This window comes from Salvelinus fontinalis, chromosome 27 (assembly GCF_029448725.1).
Source record: "Salvelinus fontinalis isolate EN_2023a chromosome 27, ASM2944872v1, whole genome shotgun sequence".
Lineage (NCBI taxonomy): Eukaryota > Metazoa > Chordata > Actinopteri > Salmoniformes > Salmonidae > Salvelinus > Salvelinus fontinalis.
In genome coordinates, this window is record NC_074691.1 from 27,082,308 (window position 1) to 27,102,866 (window position 20,559).

Genomic DNA, 20,559 nt, shown 5'->3' on the forward strand with positions numbered 1-20,559 from the left:
GAGGAGACCAGACTATTATCAGTAAAGAGGAGACCAGACTATTACCAGTAAAGATGAGACCAGACTATTACGTCCTACTCCCTCCCTCTCTACCCTGCTGTAGTCTACTACTACCCCCCTGTTAGACTGATAGGCTTCACTGTGGAGACTTGAGTTGTATATACACACACACAAATGTGTACGCACGCACACACACTGGAGAGCACAAGCCCAGTAGAGGACACTAGCTGGTACTGCTTCACTGCCAGAGGTCCAATCTTACATCCCCCTTCGCACACACACACACACACACACACACACACACACACACACACACACACACACACACACACACACACACACACACACACACACACACACACACACACACACACACACACACACACACACACACACACACACACACACACACACACACACACACACACACACACACACACACAGAGAGAGAGAGAGAGTCTGGGAGCAGAGCATTAGTAGCAGAGTACCTCTTCACTGGGAGACAGGAAATGGTTGTAGATGGGGATGCGTTCAGATAAATGTCTCCTCTCTGAAACTACATCAAAAAGATGTCATCAAGGCAAAGGTTGGCTACTTTGAAGAATATCAAATATAACATCTATTTTGATTTGTTTAACACTTCTTTGGTTACTACATGATTCCATATGTGTTATTTCATAGTTTGATGTCTTCACTATAATTCTATACTGTAGAAAATAGTAAAAATAAAGAAAAACCATTGAATGAGTTTGACTGGTACTGTACACTGGACAAAATAAAGGTTCTTAAATGGTTCCTCGTTAGCTCTTAAGGTGCCTTGGAGATCTCTTGCCTGATAAAGAACCTTTGAATCTACGGTTCTTCAGAATTCTTAAAGGTTCTTGAAATGTATGGATGCCTGCAAATAAGTCTCTTTCATAGCACACACGACATTGGCCAGTGTTAACTGGTGTTGATTTGTCAGTGTAACATTTCTAGTGTTGATTCAATAGTTAAATTCATACTGTAAAGAGTTATATTAACACTCAGTGGTGTAAAAGAACCCCAGTGTCAGTGTTAATAACCAGAGTTGAACCAAAACCATGCACATCAGTATCATATTTCCCAGCATGCTCTATTGCAGGTTGATTTTAGAATTATTTGTTTCAATGCCTATGTTTTGCATGTACATTGATTGATGAATTAATCTTATGCACCTCAAATGTAAATAACATACAGTTTTCTAAACTATTCTAATATGTTACTTGGACTTAAAACCCATTACTAAATGGGTTGTTTAAGTTTAGATGTTTAAGGTATTCTAATATCTTAGTCTTCCCAACCCTGGCAGTCATTTTGAGTGCAGGTTGTGGGAGAATAACGTTTCTAAATGTTGGATATCCACAATAGGAAATATACATCACTTTGCAAGCCAGCATAATGTGACTTGCAGGCAAATTATGAGTTGCATGTCATTGTATTAGGGTAAAACTAGGCCTTAAATATAAGGCCTTATAAACATGTATTGTCTTAAATAATAAAAGTGTTATGACAACATATTCACTTTGGATCTTACTTGGTGAAGGCCACAGGACTGCAACAACCGTGTCTCTGTCACTAGCAAACACAGTCATGGGTGGCAATAGTAACTCACTTGAAGGGCACCCTGGAACTATGCAAATGAGGCTTAAATCCCTACAGAAGGGCTATTCAATTCCGGTCTTGGAGGGACCCAACATTTCTGATTTTGGATTTGTATGGTTTTTCAAAGAACAATCCCATTTATGGCTCTTAAGAGACTCTAAAATGGTTCACTTACGGCAGGGTTTCCCAAACTCTGTTCTCGGCACCCCAAGGGATGCAAGTTTTGTTTTTTGCTCTAGCACTACACAGCTGATTCTAATAATCAACTAATCATCAAGCTTTGATAATGTGAATCAGCTGTGTAGTGCTAGGACATAAACCAAAACGTGCACCCCTTGGGGTGCCTAGGACAGAGTTTGGGAAACGCTGACCTACGGTATCACTCTGAAGAATCTTATTTGGTTCTAGACTTGGGCAATATACTGTATACCGGGGTAATAGTATTTGGAAATAGTATTTGGAAATTGTTTACGTTTTTCAATAAATTGTAATATTTGTAGCTACTTTTTAAGTAAATACCTGCAGTCAACTCGTGCAATACGTTAGGGGATGAAGAAGATCACATTCTCCATTTCACCTGTCACATTATTTGACCCTATGAAGCTTAGTTCCCCAGAACAGGTGAGCCAGTCACGTGCTGGTTTGTAAAATAACACAACAGGAGAAAGCCTGTATTGACAGGGGTCACATTTTATATTGAAAGCCAAGTATTTTTTTTACTTCAATAGAGTGATCAAGGACATACAACTATAGTTTTCCTTCACAGAAAATACATTAGTGCAACACATTCAGCATAATTTTCATCAGATGACATTTGGCTGGCAGCCACACAAGTTAGCGCTTACAATAAAAAAGCAAGGTATTTTTGCAAAAATTACGCATTATAATGTTTATCATATAAAAAAGTAGCCAGCTACATTTCCTAATGTTTAGTTTAAAGTTAATTTTGCATTTTACTGGAGAAATGGAGACTGGCTACACCCAGAAAAGTACTGAAGAAAGCAAAGTAGCTCCACATCAGTCAGAGCACTGTCCAGTGATAGAAAGCCTGTTCCTGAATTCTCTTCCGAGTGGAGAAGTGCAACAGACGCACAAAATGAGTCTGATGCAGAGCAGAAATTACAATAAGAAGCATTTTACATCTGCATTTACAAAACGCAGCAAGATATTTCAAAATGTTTCCTTCTGATTTAACGCGACCCCTAATTTGAACTGGCTAGTTATCTAAGTAACTAGCTTAATTAATAAAGTGATGGGGCATCATATTGTGTTAGTGTTGTGTTCTTTCTGACATGTTTGAGAAGTCTTAGCCATTTGGAACATTGCCTTGTATTTTTTTTCCTCTCCGTTTTCCACCCGTCTTCTCCTCCCCCACTGGATTGCCTGTCTTATTTTTGTTTGCGCTCGTTAGCATATTTAGCTAACAGCCTCCATGGAAATCCGCATTTACTTTTGCTAATTTTGTTACCATTCTGTTAATACAGTGGTTGCTCCACTGAAAGTTTTGCGATTACGCTGCGGTACTTAGAGGTAATTTGTGGTTTAGTACGGTACCCTGCATCACCACTTCATTGCTCCAGACCAGTGCAAGGGGGAGATAGAGACACAGTAGTACCCAAAAGCGTAATCAGTGCTCTAACTGACAATTAATGGGTGACATAAACCTAAATAGAAACTGATAATTGTGCACGACTTCACTATTACTTACTAAAACTGTTGTTACACTGAGGTTTTAATTATTTTATTTTGTTAGGATTATTTTGCTTTTACTGTAGTACTGTAGGCCACTCCCGACCAGTCACATGTACAGTGCCTGAGTGGCACAATGGTCTAAGACACTGTGTTGCTGTAGATGCTGGTTCAATACATGTGCTGGCCATGACTGGGAGACCCATGAGATGACCGTAGGTTTTTGGTTTCTCTCCCTCTAAAAACAGAAATAAATAATTCTAAATAACAAACTGTCTTTCTTTACAAATTAGTAACAATGTCTCACCCCATGTTCAAGAATGGCCTTTTTCTCACATCTTTGAAAATGAAATCATCTCCAATTTTTATTATTTATTAAACAAAGCAATTATTATTATTATTATTATTATTGTTATGAATTTAGAATGATATCAAAGCCCCTTGGATATTCTGAATATACAGTTGAAGTCAGAGGTTCAAATACACCTTAGCCAAATTGTCACGATCGTGTGGGGGAGAGACGGACCAAAACGCAGCATGTGGAAAATAAGCCATCTTCTTTTATTATTGAAGAAGGCAAAACGAAACAAAACACTTACAAACTAACAAAACAACAAACGACCGTGAAGCTACAAAACGAAAGTGCACACACAAGCTACTAACGTTTAGACATAGACAATTCCCCACAAACAGCTAAAGCCCTTAAATATGGCTCCCAATCAGAGACAACAATATCCAGCTGTCTCTAATTGAGACCCAATTCAGGCAACCATAGACTTTCCTAAACACCTACACTCAACCATAGACACACCTAGACAACTACACTAAACATAAACCCAACTACTCTAAATAAACCCCCTAAACCTACAACCACTCTAGACACTACAAAACCCACATAAATTACCCATGTCACACCCTGACCTAACTAAAATAATTAAGAAAACAAAGAATACTAAGGCCAGGGCGTGACACAAATACATTTAAACTCAGTTTTTCACAATTCCTGACATTTAATCCTAGTAAAAATTCCCTGTTTTAGGTCAGTTAGGATCACCACTTTATTTTAAGAATGTGAAATGTCAGAATAATAGTTGAGAGAATTATTTATTTCAGATTTTATTTCTTTCATCACCTTCCCAGTGGGTCAGAAGTTACACTCAATTAGTACTTTAGTACTCAATTAGTACTTGGTAGCATTACCTTTAAATTGTTTAGCTTGGGTCAAACGTTTTGGGTAGCCTTCCACAAGCTTCCCACAATAAGTTGGGTGAATTTTGCCCATTCCTCCTGACAGAGCTGGTGTAACTGAATCCGGTTTATAGGCCTTGTTCGCACACGCTTTTTCAGTTCTGCCCACAAATGTTCTAGAGGTTGGAGGTCGGGGCTTTGTGATGGCCACTCCAATACCTTGACTTTGTTGTCCTTAAGCCATTTTGTTACAACTTTGGAAGTATGCTTGGGGTCATTGTCCATTTGGAAGACCCATTTGTGACCAAGCTTTAACTTCCTGACTGATGTCTTGAGATGTTGCTTCAATATATCCACATCATTTTCCTACCTCGTGATGCCATCTATTTTGTGAAGTGCACCAGTCCCTCCTGCAGCGAAGCACCCCCACAACATGATGCTGCCACCCCATGCTTCACGGTTGGGATGGTGTTCTTCGGCTTGCAAGCGTCCTCCTTTTTACTCCAAACATAACAATGGTCATTACGGCCAAACAGTTCTAATTTTGTTTCATCAGACCAGAGCACAATTCTCCAAAAAGTACGATCTTTGTCCCCATGTGCAGTTGCAAACCGTAGGCTGGCTTTTTTTTATGGTGGTTTTGGAGCAGTGGCTTCTTCCTTGCTGAGCGGCCTTTCAGGTTATGTCGATATAGGACTCGTTTTACTGTGGATATAGATAATTTTGTACCTGTTTCCTCCAGCATCTTCACAGGGTTCTTTGCTGTTCTTTGCGGTATGACGGCTGCATGGTCCCATGGTGTTTATACTTGTTTACTATTGTTTTTACAGATGAATGTGGTACCTTCAGGTTTTTGGAAATTGCTCCCAAGGATGAACCAGACTTGTGGAGGTCTACAATGTTTTTTCTGAGGTCTTGGCTGATTTCTTTAGATTTTCCCATGATGTCAAGCAAAGAGGCACTGAGTTTGAAGGTAGGCCTTGAAATACATCCACAGGTACACCTCCAATTGACTCAAATGATGCCTATCAGAAGCTTCTAAAGCCATGACATAATTTTCTGGAATTTTCCATGCTGTTTAAAGGCACAGTCAACTTAGTGTATGTAAACTTCTGACCCACTGGAATTGTGATACAGTGAATTATAAGTGAAATAATCTGTCTGTAAACAACTGTTGGAAAAATTACTTGTGTCATGCACAAAGTAGATGTCCTAACCAACTTGTAAAAACTATAGTTTGTTAACAAGACATTTGTGGAGTGGTTGAAAAAAGAGTTTCAATGACTCCAACCTAAGTGTATGTAAACTTCCGACTTCAACTGTATATAATTAACCCTGTTAATAGCAGGACACTGTATATTGGTCATTGCTCCTGCACTGAATGGGATTGCCTTGCAGTTCTCCAGCTGTATCCACTGAAAGCGTGCGAGGTTGAAGGTACGAGGGCAGGGGGCACGGGATGGGCCGGAGAGCTGCGCACAGAAGACAGACCTAGCCCATGGGGAAGAGGGAGGAGGAGGAGGAGGATAGCACATAAGACAACCTAGCCCATGAGGAGGGAGGTGGGTAGCACAGAGGACAGACCTAGCCCATGGGGAAGGGAAGATGGAGTAGGAGGATAGCACAGAGGACAGACCTAGCCCATGAGGGAGGAGGACAGTAGCACACTGAGTAGCACAGAGCAACACTTTTATTTTACCTTTATTTAACTAGGCAAGTCAGTTTAACTTCTCTGCGCTACGGATCCCTTTAGTGGGATCATTTTCCTAAACAACCGCTGAATTGCAGGGCGCAAAATATTACAAAAAATATTTATAATCATGCGATCACAAGTGAAATATACCAAAACACAGCTTAGCTTGTTGTTAACCCACCTATCATGTCAGATTTTGAAAATATGCTTTGCAGCGAAAGCAATCCAAGCTTTTGTGAGTGTATCAATCAATGCTACAACAGCTAGCCCCAAATTAGCACGGTCACGAAAGTCAGAAAAGCAATAAAATTAATCGCTTACCTTTGATAATCTGCAGATGTTTGCACTCACGAGACTCCCAGCTACACAATAAATGTTCTTTTTGTTTGATAAATATTACTTTTATAACCAAAAAACGCCATTTGGGTTGCGCGTTATGTTTAGAAAACCAAAGCCTCGTTCCGTTCGACGAAAATTCCAAAAAGTATCCGTAATGTTTGTAGAAACATATCAAATGTTTTTTATAATCAATCCTCAGGTTGTTTTTAACAAACATAATCGATAATATTTCAACTGGACCGTAACCTATTCAATAAAAGAGAGAAAGAAAATGGAGAGCTACCCCTCTCGCGCGCAGGAACTAATCAGAGGACACCTGACTAGTTTTGAAAAATCTTGCTAATTTTTCAAAATAAAAGCCTGAAACTATGTCTAGAGCCTGGTCACAGCCTGAGGAAGCCATTGGAAAGGGAATCTGGTTGATACCCCTTTAAATGGAAGAAAGACGGGCCAGGAAACACAGTTAAAAAAAAATAAAAAAAACTTCCGGGTTAGATTTCCTCAGGTTTTCGCCTGCAGAATCAGCTTTGTTATACTCACAGACAATATTTTGACAATTTTGGAAACTTTGGAGTGTTTTCTATCCTAATCTGTAAATTATATGCATATTATACGATCTGGACCTGAGAAATAGTCCGTTTACCTTGGGAACGTTATTTAAAAAATAAATAAAAAAAATCTGACCCCTAGCATCAAGAGCAATGAACAAAGTGCCAACAATGCCTAACATTAAGCTCTAACTAGTAAAGCAAACAGCTCTGGGAAATGAACAATAACCTCTGCTAGGGAGACAGCCAGCTAACATTAGCTAGCTAGCTAACAGTACACTTTAGCTTAAGACATATAGCTAGCTAGGTAAACAATGAACCTAGCTAGGTAAACATTGTTTAAGATCACACATGTCACGTAACGTTAGCTAACGAGCCAGCCATCTAACGATAGCTAGTTAAACAACAATGAACAACTTTCCAACAATGCCACAGTGCTGGGAACTAACCAACCAGGTCCAATGTTAGCTAGCTAACATTAGGCTCTAAATAGAAAAGCAAAAGGCTATGGGAAACAAATAGTAACGTCAGCTAGGGAGCCAGCCAGCTAACGTTAGGTAGCTAGCTAACAGTTCACTTTAGTTTGAAATGAAACCACTTTCAGTCAAAATTACAAACATGTAATATCTGAAAATGTAGCTAGCTATCTGTCCTGTATACATCATCATGCATGATGCTGGACGCATCTCCCTGTCAAGAATGCCATACCACGGTTGCCCTTAGTTTGAAGATGTAATCCGGAGACAGGTGTTTTCTTCATCTCGTTAGCTATCATACTCCAATTCCACTGATTTCAAAACTTGATCCTCCAGAAAGTGGGGAGCAACACTTATGCAGTTCCACAACACAATACATTTAAAAAATTCTGCGTTCGACAGGATTACCGACACAGACTGACGAGCTCAAATAGACAGAAGCCTTGAATATGGCAGACCAATCCTAACTCCTCTCTCGGCATGTCCAGCCCACTCATTATCTCAGCCAATCATGGCTAGTGGGAAGGTTGTTCACATTTTCTGTGGCTTAACCATCAAGGCTCGTAATTTAACAATTTTATTCGTATTTACAGATGGCATACAAGTTTGTTATTAAGGAACATGAAAGTTCACATTTTCGAGAAGGCATTTCTGTCAAAAAAAAAGAATTTTGATCCCCAATTTTTTTACATTCAAAAGCTCTCCTGTGAAGTCGTGACTTGCGACATGCGCCCAGTTTCCTGAATCAGGTCACATTTGGTTCCAACTTGCGCTCTGATTTTTAAGAGTGTACATCTGCTTAAATGGAAAAACGTAAAGCCATCAATCAACATTATGAATCTTATAATGTATCCAATGTCCAGAAATTTTTGAACTAATATGGATGATTATGACATGAAGCTATGAGATTAGAAAGAAATAGTCACTGGAGAGAAGCCTCTGACTCAATCATGTATTGATGAGAGAATAAAGAAAATACAAGGAACATGTCCTTTGTTTGTGACTTGCTGTTATGTGTTGGAGAGAAAAAGACTGATATGTTCTTCTTACCGATGTGTTTTCCGTACATGTGGAAGAAGAAGCCGAAGCAGTATGCCGGGGGGTTGGTGATGCCGTACGGGTTCTTGGGCGCCACGTTGAAGAAAGGACTGACCAGCCTTGCTACCTCGCCCTCCTTCCGAGGCCGGGACGTCTCGATGTACATGTAGAAACCTGTAGGAGGGGGAGAACACAACACCAAATAACAAGGTTATACCTGTGGGTAGAGAGAACAACACCAGAGGGCCAGGCTGTCTTTAGGACCCAAGGAGAGCTCTGTTGTTTGTAGACATGACTCTTAACAGCCACAAGTTGTGTTAAATCACATTAAAGAAACCCTTGGTTGTGCTCTTTGTATTCCGGAAAAAAGTTCCCCCAAAGGGAACATGATATAGAGGATGTATGGGCACATGATATAGAGGATGTATGGAACAAGCCCTCAATATCTTAGAATCCTTTGGGATGAAAATGGCGTCTCCATCCAGCTACTAGTGAAACAGTGGAAGTCAATTTCCACTAAAGACCTCTCCTATAACCAGACACTAACCAGAGGGCAGAGGGGACAGAAGAGATGGCCATATCTCAGTTATCTGAAACCTTCATGGGAGAAGCAGCAGTGAAACGAACCTTCCCTGCACATGGCCCGAGTCTCATTCCAGACTCAATCTACAGTCCCACTTTGGGGCAGGGGAAGGTAGCTAGGATGGAGAAAAAGCTTTCATACCCTCCAGCTAAAATCAAATAGAATTTCTTCTCTTTGTTGAATTTGATATCAGATAATTGCAGCCCCTTAGGACTGGTGGGCTGGTAATGAAATGCTGGACAGTTTCAACTAATTACAGTGATTAAAGCCAGTATATTATTTACTACTTCAGCTGCTGGTGCTACTAGAGCTGTCCGTTTCTGTAAAGACCAGATCAATGCTCACCCTCCCTCAGGACTGACACACAGGCCAACTGCCACCGTTTCTTGCAGAGGGTGTGTGTCAGATTGTGAAACGAATTTGCCTGTGTTTACACTGTATCAATCTCTCATATTGAACACTAGCAGGCAACTCTCTGTCAGGCACTGTCCCCATGGAAACCAGAGAGAGAGGATGGGATATATATATATATATATATGAGGCAGAGAGAGGGGGGATGCACACAGAGAGAGAAATGACTACCATGAGAGTGAGAGTGCTTAATTGTTTGTTGCATGTTCCATTGTGTTGATATTGACAAGTGTTATTGATTGGCCGCGTGTAGTGTGTATTGTTAATACAGTATCTGTACTGAGTTGACTACCAGGGTCAAGACTAAAATATTACTCAGAAAGACCTGGAAGTTTACCTGGAAGCCAACCGTACCAATACGTTGTGAAAGAAAATGAGTCACAAACAGATACATGTAACATAGCTGAAGCCACCTGGAGTGGTAGCCAAACACTTGCAAACAAGTGTAAAAAAATATTCTAACTAGTTAATCTGGCTAACATAGTTAACTGTGTGCAAAACAATTCCCTTATGACCTGCTTTGTCGCATTGAAGATTCCCAAACACAGTGCACCTAAAATCCTAATGACATCACAACAAAACATACAGTACAGTAGCTTTGTTTTCCTTCCTGGGTTTGCTCACCCTGTTTGGATCCACTGCGGTCACCGCTAGGCCCGGTGTTGGGTGTGTACTTGGTGTCACGGGTGGCGGCGCTGTGTCTCGTCCAATCGAAGTCGTCATTTTTGTCCTGTGTGAACATGCAGATGGGCTCCTCCTCGAAGCTGCAGTGGAACTCTCCTGAAGAGCGGATCAGAAAACCACTGTTACAGTCATCATTGGAATATAAACACGAGAACCTCATCAGGTAATGTCTACAGTAGTAGATGAAAGCTGCAGTAACTCTCATGGAGCACTGGTCGAGAAATTCTCTTATAATCGTGTCCAAATGTAGGTAAAAATCAGAGGAGGCAATAGGAGGATGGCCTTCTTGTAATGGCTGGAATGGAATGAATGGAACGGTATCAAACACATCAAATATATGGAAACCACATGTTTGACTCTGTTCCATTAATTCCATTCAAGATATTACAATGAGCCCGTCCTACTATAGCTTCTCCCACCAGCCTCTGGTAGAGATGGAAATACTTGATAGAACCTTTTCATGGTGTTCACCATGACATTGGCTACTGAACCATGACTGAATGGCAGCGGTGTATTCTATATTCCTATGTTGATCATGTGAATAAACACATCAGTCAATGGATACTGCTATGCATGTCTACCAATGGTTGCATGACTAAGTCTCTGAGTCTGAGTTCACCCAGTGAATGGCTTCAGATAGCTGACCATGAATCTAGTGGATCATGAATTACTGCTGTGCAATGCATTCTATAAGAGGACATACTGTTGAAGTTAATGATGTTGAAATCAACACGGGCCGATGCATGTGTGTCTAACAATGAGAGAGCTACAGGTATAGGCCAAAAAAAGGAAACAAACAATAATATAATACGAAAACAACACAATATAACCAGAAGACATTTAGAAACAGAAGTGTCCTCAAAGAGTTGGTAAAAAGCAGCATCTAGATTCAGGACGTGGGGCCGTGTCATAAATATTCAGATTTATTAAAAGGTAGCTGGAAGCAGTTTGAAGTGGCGACCTTGGTGGAGGCAGGAACTAGAGGCTTTACACAGGTAGTGGAGAAGCAGGCGTGGAGAGGAGGGGAGAAGGAGAGGGGGGAGAGAGAGAGATGAAAGAGAGAGGCGCACACACACACACACAAACACACACACACACACACACACACACACACACACACACACACACACACACACACACACACACACACACACACACACACACACACACACACACACACACACACACACACACACACACACACACACACACAAACACAGAGGAGAGTGGCCCAGCTAAGACAGCCAGAGACAGAGAGAGGGGCCTCAGCTCTTGACTCCTCTCCCCCCCAGTGTCCAGATTTGCAGATCTAAATGGGGGTCTGGCCCCCAGCATATCTCTGCTAATGTCAATCCACTGTGAGCTAAACTACATGGACCTGAGCCTTAGTGGAGATGGACGGGGGATTGGGAGGGGAGGAGTGGAGCATAGGAAGAGGTAGAGGAGTAGGAGATGGAAAAGTGGAAGGAGGAAGAGGAGGAGTAGGAGAAAGGGGGGGTTGGAGGGGAGTGGAGAAGAGGAGGAGGTGTGCAGAATAGATCTATTGTTCAGATAAGATTGGCTGCAATCTATAGGGGGTTTGATAATGATGCTGGTAATAAATTATTATATTTGTATGTGCTAACTGCTAACCCAACGCAATTACACAATATGCTTTAGCAAGCGAGTGTTTGTGAAGTAGGGAGACGTTAATGTGGAGGTTTTCCGTAAGTTACATGGGACCTGATTATAACATAATGTGAGAACATTGGAGAGAACACATAGAATGCATTAATGAGCACCACACACACACACACACACACACACACACACACACACACACACACACACACACACACACACACACACACACACACACACACACACACACACACACACACACACACACACACACACACACACACACACACACACACACACACACACACACACACACACACACAAAGATTCCACTGATATCCCCCATCCCACCACACACAGCATGTGTGTGTGTAGTGATCATTAATGCATTCTATTCTTTCCAGTGTCGTTATAAAGTATATTACAGGAAAAATACTCAACAGGATTCTGGCAGGGCTGCTCAGCTCTGCCTAGTTAAGGGTGAGAATGATTATTTTTATTTTATTTTACCGTTATTTTACCAGGTAAGTTGACTGAGAACACGTTCTCATTTGCAGCAACGACCTGGGGAATAGTTACAGGGGAGAGGAGGGGGATGAATGAGCCAATTGTAAACTGGGGATTATTAGGTGACAATGATGGTTTGAGGGCCAGATTGGGAATTTAGCCAGGACACCGGGGTTAACACCCCTACTCTTACGATAAGTGCCATGGGATCTTTAATGACGCGAGTCATTAAAGTCAGGACACCCGTTTAACGTCACATCCGAAAGACGGTACCCTACACAGGGCAGTGTCCCCAATCACTGCCCTGGGGCATTGGGATTTTTTTTTTAGACCAGAGGAAAGAGTGCCTCCTACTGGCCCTCCAACACCACTTCCAGCAGCATCTGGTCTCCCATCCAGGGCCTGACCAGGACCAACCCTGCTTAGCTTCAGAAGCAAGCCAGTAGTGGTATGCAGGGTGGTATGTCCTCATCAATGTCCTCATCATACTCTGAGACATGCTAAGTGATGTGAGAAACGAAACAAACTGTTACTTACTCAGGTGAGGGTTGACGGGAGCTGAAAATCAAAAGCGAGGTAGTCATCAGTAAACAATACAATAGTCTTCCATCATTTAAACAGCAGTTTGCTGACTCATATAGAAGGGTTTGGGTGTTGCTCTTGAGGTGTGTGGAGTAATGGGAGAGAATGTCACAGAATGTCAAAAGGTACCGTTACACCCAAAACAGCACACAAACATAACCTGACATTTGTAATGATTGAACATTAGCAGCTGGTAAACTTTGAATTCTGTTTCCTGGTGGCCATCATCTCAACTTCTAGCGACACATTCTCTCAGAGTACAATTATAGATTTTAATTGGAAATGGAAATGTTTAATCAACTTTTAAATGGCATAACTGAGATAGAAATCATCTCCAGTGCAGCAGAGACAATCATTATCAGAGTAAAGATAGGAATGGATCCAAGAACAAATGAAAGACATTTGAAATAAAGAGGATACAAATCTGTCCACACGGATGAGTGTACACACACACACGCAAACGTGCACATACACACACACACACTTCCCCCTCTGTGCTATCTATTGTGTGAGAGTGGGACTACTAAGAACAGCCCGACCAGATAAAACAGATGATTACTATTCCGTTAATTTGCCATACTGATGTCCGTACCAACGGCAACTTCCACTCACAAGCACATTACATAAACTTTGAGGCATGTGAGACATCTCACTCATCTCACTAATTTGTAGGAATAGCCTTTCTGTTGGTTGTGTTTGATAAGGGCCAGCGGCCTCATTTATAAATCGTGCGTACGTACAAAATATACCCCAAAATTTGCACCAGTTTTCATGCAAAAGTTGTCGTTTATAACATGTTTACTTGATGTGAGGATGTGCTTATGTCCCAGCAAACTTTAGACCATGCACACGCACATCTGCTACTATATTACTGCCACACCGGCGGTGACGAGTCATGACCGCATTCGAATTCCACATGACCATTTAGTCACGGTAACTAGGCTTCTCCAAGCTCTGATGCTGCTGATGGTCATTAGTAGCCTACCAAACTTGCTAACTTCCTGGTACTCAGCACTCTATTGTCCTTCTAATCACTCTGACATCGATGCAAATGTAATTGAAAATCAAATCAAACTTTTCATGAGTGCCCATGAACTCATGTCCCCTGTTCCGAGACATGTGCATGATAATAGTCCATTATAAATCAAAATACACATTTCACACATATACTAAATAATATGCAAAGACAAGATTCAATCAAGAATAGTCTGATGAGTGACAATATTAGCCTGTCACTTGTGAATTATTATAATGATGCCCAGCTTGCGTGCACTAAGGCAAGAAACAGCGCATTACTTTTTTTGGCGACTTTTTCAAATCATAGTCGCACACCTCCTTAGCCTAGCCCACAGGCCTATATGTTTTGATACGGTTTGTATCACACCTCCTTAGCCTAGCCCACAGGCCTATATGTTTTGATACGGTTTGTATCACACCTCCTTAGCCTAGCCCACAGGCCTATATGTTTTGATACGGTTTGTATCACACCTCCTTAGCCTAGCCCACAGGCCTATATGTTTTGATACGGTTTGTATCACACCTCCTTAGCCTAGCCCACAGGCCTATATGTTTTGATACGATTTGTATCACACCTCCTTAGCCTAGCCCACAGGCCTATATGTTTTGATACGGTTTGTATCACACCTCCTTAGCCTAGCCCACAGGCCTATATGTTTTGATACGGTTTGTATCACACCTCCTTAGCCTAGCCCACAGGCCTATATGTTTTGATACGGTTTGTATCACACCTCCTTAGCCTAGCCCACAGGCCTATATGTTTTGATACGGTTTGTATCACACCTCCTTAGCCTAGCCAACAGGCCTATATGTTTTGATACGGTTTGTATCACACCTCCTTAGCCTAGCCCACAGGCCTATATGTTTTGATACGGTTTGTATCACACCTCCTTAGCCTAGCCCACAGGCCTATATGTTTTGATACGGTTTGTATCACACCTCCTTAGCCTAGCCCACAGGCCTATATGTTTTGATACGGTTTGTATCACACCTCCTTAGCCTAGCCCACAGGCCTATATGTTTTGATACGATTTGTATCACACCTCCTTAGCCTAGCCCACAGGCCTATATGTTTTGATACGGTTTGTATCACACCTCCTTAGCCTAGCCCACAGGCCTATATGTTTTGATACGGTTTGTATCACACCTCCTTAGCCTAGCCCACAGGCCTATATGTTTTGATACGGTTTGTATCACACCTCCTTAGCCTAGCCCACAGGCCTATATGTTTTGATAAGGTTTGTATCACACCTCCTTAGCCTAGCCCACAGGCCTATATGTTTTGATAAGGTTTGTATCACACCTCCTTAGCCTAGCCCACAGGCCTATATGTTTTGATAAGGTTTGTATCACACCTCCTTAGCCTAGCCAACAGGCCTATATGTTTAGATAAGGTTTGTATCACACCTCCTTAGCCTAGCCCACAGGCCTATATGTTTTGATAAGGTTTGTATCACACCTCCTTAGCCTAGCCCACAGGCCTATATGTTTTGATACGGTTTGTATCACACCTCCTTAGCCTAGCCCACAGGCCTATATGTTTTGATACGGTTTGTATCACACCTCCTTAGCCTAGCCCACAGGCCTATATGTTTTGATAAGGTTTGTATCACAACTAAAGTGGCAAAATAACTTCTTAAAATTATGCAAATTAATCCACTTTACAACTGGTGTAGAGCATGGCATACATAGGCACCGCTGGCATACATAGGCACTGCTCGAGTTTCAAGTTTGAGGAAGATAATTTTCACCATAAAAAAGCATTACATTCATAATCGCATTTGGGGATACTTATGAGTATGGTGTTTTCCCGCTAATTGAGAGCATTTTGGAACATTCACGCTTATAGCCTACTGTCGTGTGCGCATTGCTGCGCTTATAATGTGAAGAAATAGCCTAATAGTTTATCAACATTTTAAGCTAAAAATTCTGACCTGTTACATCATTCGCAATGCTTTTAAGATAATTTTGATGCTCGTGGTTGTATTAATTTGGGATCTATCGCATAACACAACTGTCCCAGAGTATGTTTGGAGTATACATTTTTTTACACAGAAGGACAAGTTGACCAATAGAATAGTTAAACTTTTATACTATGTGGGATAGTAGTTTGACATAGGCCAGTCCTTTTGCTGTTTGTTAGGCCTACTCATCTTGTTGGCTGACGAAAGGTAAATGTGGACAGTTCTTCCAACATTTTAAATATGCGCCTCGGAATTCGATATGAAGGATGCGCGCATTTGCGTCCCACGATGTGGGAGATTTCTGAGAAACCCATGTGAGTGAGAGGCGTTTCGGAGCACGCAGCTGGGAGAAGGGAATTATAATGATTATTTCAGCCCAAGGGCACAATGGCCACTGTCTGCAAAAGGCATGGATTTCTTTAGGTGATATTACGGCCACACAAGGGTGATGCTGCTGGGAAGTTCGAGGCATTATCAAGTGCTTGTCAAATTGTGAATGAGAGACTGATGAAGAGTGCGGAGCCTGCGCAAAAAAACAAAGCAGAGCTCATGCCTTTCATGCAACTTAATTTAAAAAAATCTTTACAGTTGTATCATGCAACTTTAGAATGTATTAAAAATCAAAACATACAGCTTAACATTTTAATCACAACTAAAGTTGCATAAATAACTCTAAATGCATATAGGAGGACCTGTTTCCTGTTAAATGCTCAACACAGAATAGCCGCATGTGCACACTCCCTCAAATCATTTGGAGAAAATATCCTTTCTATTTTATTCAATTGTATTCTTCATACTATCAAATAAAATGATGACATGGAATTCTACGCAAATATTGTCTGCTAAATGAACTAGTGTAGCCCACAGCCATATGACACAGCCAGATCAGGGCCTGCTAAATGAACTAGTGTAGCCCACAGCCATATGGCATAGCCAGATCAGGGCCTGCTAAATGAACTAGTGTAGCCCACAGCCATATGGCATAGCCAGATCAGGGCCTGCTAAATGAAGTAGTGTAGCCCACAGCCATATGACATATTCAGATCAGGGCCTGCTAAATGAACTAGTGTAGCCCACAGCCATATGACACAGCCAGTTTAGGGCCTGCTAAATGAACTAGTGTAGCCCACAGCCATATGACACAGCCAGATCAGGGCCTGCTAAATGAACTAGTGTAGCCCACAGGCATATGACACAGCCAGATGAGGGCCTGCTAAATGAACTAGTGTCGTCCACAGCCATATGACACAGCCAGATCAGGGCCTGCTAAATGAACTAGTGTAGCCCACAGCCATATGACACAGCCAGATCAGGGCCTGCTAAATGAACTAGTGTAGCCCACAGCCATATGACACAGCCAGATCAGGGCCTGCTAAATGAACTAGTGTAGCCCACAGGCATATGACACAGCCAGATGAGGGCCTGCTAAATGAACTAGTGTCGTCCACAGCCATATGACACAGCCAGATCAGGGCCTGCTAAATGAACTAGTGTAGCCCACAGCCATATGACACAGCCAGATCAGGGCCTGCTAAATGAACTAGTGTAGCCCACAGCCATATGACACAGCCAGATCAGGGCCTGCTAAATGAACTAGTGTAGCCCACAGCCATATGGCATAGCCAGATCAGGGCCTGCTAAATGAACTAGTGTAGCCCACAGCCATATGACACAGCCAGATCAGGGCCTGCTAAATGAACTAGTGTAGCCCACAGCCATATGGCATAGCCAGATCAGGGCCTGCTAAATGAACTAGTGTAGCCCACAGCCATATGACACAGCCAGATCAGGGCCTGCTAAATGAAGTAGTGTAGCCCACAGCCATATGACATAGCCAGATCAGGGCCTGCTAAATGAACTAGTGTAGCCCACAGCCATATGACACAGCCAGATCAGGGCCTGCTAAATGAACTAGTGTAGCCCACAGCCATATGACACAGCCAGATCAGGGCCTGCTAAATGAACTAGTGTAGCCCACAGCCATATGACACAGCCAGATCAGGGCCTAACATAAGGACAACTCATAGTACGCTATTCTGTTCTTCTGAAATCTATATATTTTTTTCATATCATATTTCTTTAGACCTATCTAAAATAAATAATGGATTTATTGTGATGGTGTAGGCTATATTAAATTGATTTATTAGACTTTTTAAATGTAGATGTTCCAAAGGTCTGCACCGGTGGCTTGTAGGCTATGCATGGAAGCCAGGAGACCGGCAGTTATTTGCTTGAAAATCACCGGCTGACAAAATGTAATGCCCACCACAGCCCTAATTGCAAGCTGGCAAGTAGGTATTTTGTGCAAATGGGGGATATGGTGAAAAGCTTATTCCTAAAAAATATTTGCCATTACTGAGAAGAGCAGAAATTTGTGTAAAAAAAAATGTTTCATCTAAAATAATTTGACATTTTCATAACCCTTGCAGAATATATTCCTCACCTTTTCTGGCCATGATGGGTTCCTATTCCCAAAGGAGTCATACAACAAATTACCATGTGAATCTCTAACTTAATTGGACCTAGAAGCCAAATATATAGAATTTAACAGCTGATCTTTCACATTGAAGTTGGCCTATGTATCAAGTTTCAAGTTTTTATTGTCATGTGCACGATTACAGTGAAATGCCTTTCTTTCTTGCTCTTTCCCAACAATGCAGTGATGAATATCAGTTGTACTATGAAAAATAAATTAAAACATCTAACTACTGTAAGTATTGTAATTGCATTTTCTTTTTTTTGTAGCCTGCCCTACAATTTTTCAGAATTCACAGCCAGTCCATAATATTTAGGTTGGGGGGAAAAGTCGATTTAAAACTTTGTTAAATTCAAACATTTTGTAGACAGGTCCACGACAATTTGCTATTGTTTTCTTGTTCAGAAACTGACACTGTCCTTTTCCAGATACAGCATAAATGTGTATGAAAACATTCTACCAACACAATCAATAGACCGGTAGCTTATGCAAAATATTTGACTGTATGTGTATGGAGGTGTTTTCCAGGTGGATTTTTAATGCTCGTTCACGAGCACAGTTTTACCACAGGAAACATGAGTATGTATGGCATGTGCCAAGTTAATAAATCTACATTTTTGTGTACATGCTCAGAGTTTTCAGAAATGGCGTGCGCAGAAATTTTGTGTGCAACGGTTATAAATGAGGCCCCAGGAGATTTCCCTGAACATGTGGGGTGATGAGGAAAAACGAAGGGCCTCGTATAACAAACTATACTAGGGCCCAGCGTTTTCCCTGGTCAGGTAGTCTGGAAAAGTCATCCCTGTAAATTATATCAGGCAACCCACTGGTCTTTCAGGAGTTTGTCATTTTGGTTTCTGAGCTGATGGTGGCCTGTAACGAGTTCTTTGTAGAGAGCCTAAATGAATGAGTTGGGAAACAGTCTGTGACCTCACCTTTCTACTCATTATTCCGTGTTAATAAAACAAACGTATGCTTGCATTTGATTTTTATTAACTATAATATTCTAGAGCTACACTGGTGACCTATCTATTATATCACTACAGTTACATAAACATGAGAAGAATACTTTAATATTCCAGAGCAACACTGGTGACATTCCACTAAAAGACGGTTGTGCCAGTTACAGAAATATAATCCACAGAACAGGATCCAGTAGAGTGTCCCTCTTATTAAAATACCTGTCAGGGTCATTGTGCATTCTACCTGCCACTCTTCTGCCTGGCTTCATCAATATTCTTCATTGATAATTTAAGATGGTTTAGCCAGGTGGCAAACACAGAAAGGTCAAGGGTAAAAAACACTGTTGTTTTTTTCCCTCAATTTAAACCAGTTAGCCCTGCAGCTCATTTTTGTGTGGAGTAAATACAATTTAAGCTGTCAGGAAGATGCATGAGCTTTTTAATGTTAGATTCCTGTCCCCGTGAATAGATGTGCAACTTCAGCTTAACCGCAGAACTGTGTTACAGCTACTGGCAATGATTTATGGAACTCAGCAACTCATGGAAGGAATAGATTTTAATCCACTCGATTAAATTTGATTTGAAGTATTAACAAATCATTCCCAAAACGAAAACATTGGTTAAGAACTGAAGGGACAGCCACGTCCCCTATACACTGAGGCAAACTGAAATAGAGGCGATTCATGGAGATAAAAGAAAAGAGAGCCATTTTTCAGACTTATTGTTGTGAGGCGGTCCTTTAGCTATAAACACAGCTGTTTGTCAATCCATGGCAAGAAAAGGAAGAAGGAGGACAGGAAATAAGAGACAGTGGAAAGAGGAGATTAAGAGGGAGGGAGAGGACGATGGGAAATAAAAGTAGCTGAAGGTGAAAAGAGGAGAGGAGAGAGAAGAGGAAAGGAGAGGAGAGAAGAGGAAAGGAGAGAAGAGGACAGAAGAGGAAAAGAGAGGAGAGGAAAGGAGAGAAGAGGACAGAAGAGGAAAAGAGAGGAGAGGAAAGGAAAGGAGAGGAGAGAAGAGGAAAGGAGAGAAGAAGAGAAGAGATGAGGAGATGAAAGGAAGATAAGAGAGCAGAGGAGAGAAAAAGAAATGATAGGAGAGGAATTGGGAGAGGAGATGAGAGAATGAAAGCAAGAAGGACATTTTTGTCCTTTATGGA

At 41.5% G+C, this 20,559-nt stretch overlaps 1 protein-coding gene across 4 annotated transcripts in view; it reads right to left on the bottom strand.

Annotated features, from left to right (window-relative positions):
• Positions 1 to 20,559, bottom strand: part of LOC129825376 (MAM domain-containing glycosylphosphatidylinositol anchor protein 2-like) — a 416,697-nt gene that overhangs the window by 72,601 nt on the left and 323,537 nt on the right. For all 4 annotated transcript variants that reach the window (XM_055885438.1, XM_055885439.1, XM_055885437.1 and 1 more), the window contains exons 13-15: positions 12,937 to 12,957; positions 10,213 to 10,368; positions 8,607 to 8,768 (exon numbers count right to left, since the gene is read on the bottom strand). In XM_055885438.1, the coding sequence (XP_055741413.1) occupies positions 8,607 to 8,768; positions 10,213 to 10,368; positions 12,937 to 12,957 (339 nt within the window). The remainder of the gene's footprint in view (positions 1 to 8,606; positions 8,769 to 10,212; positions 10,369 to 12,936; positions 12,958 to 20,559) is intronic.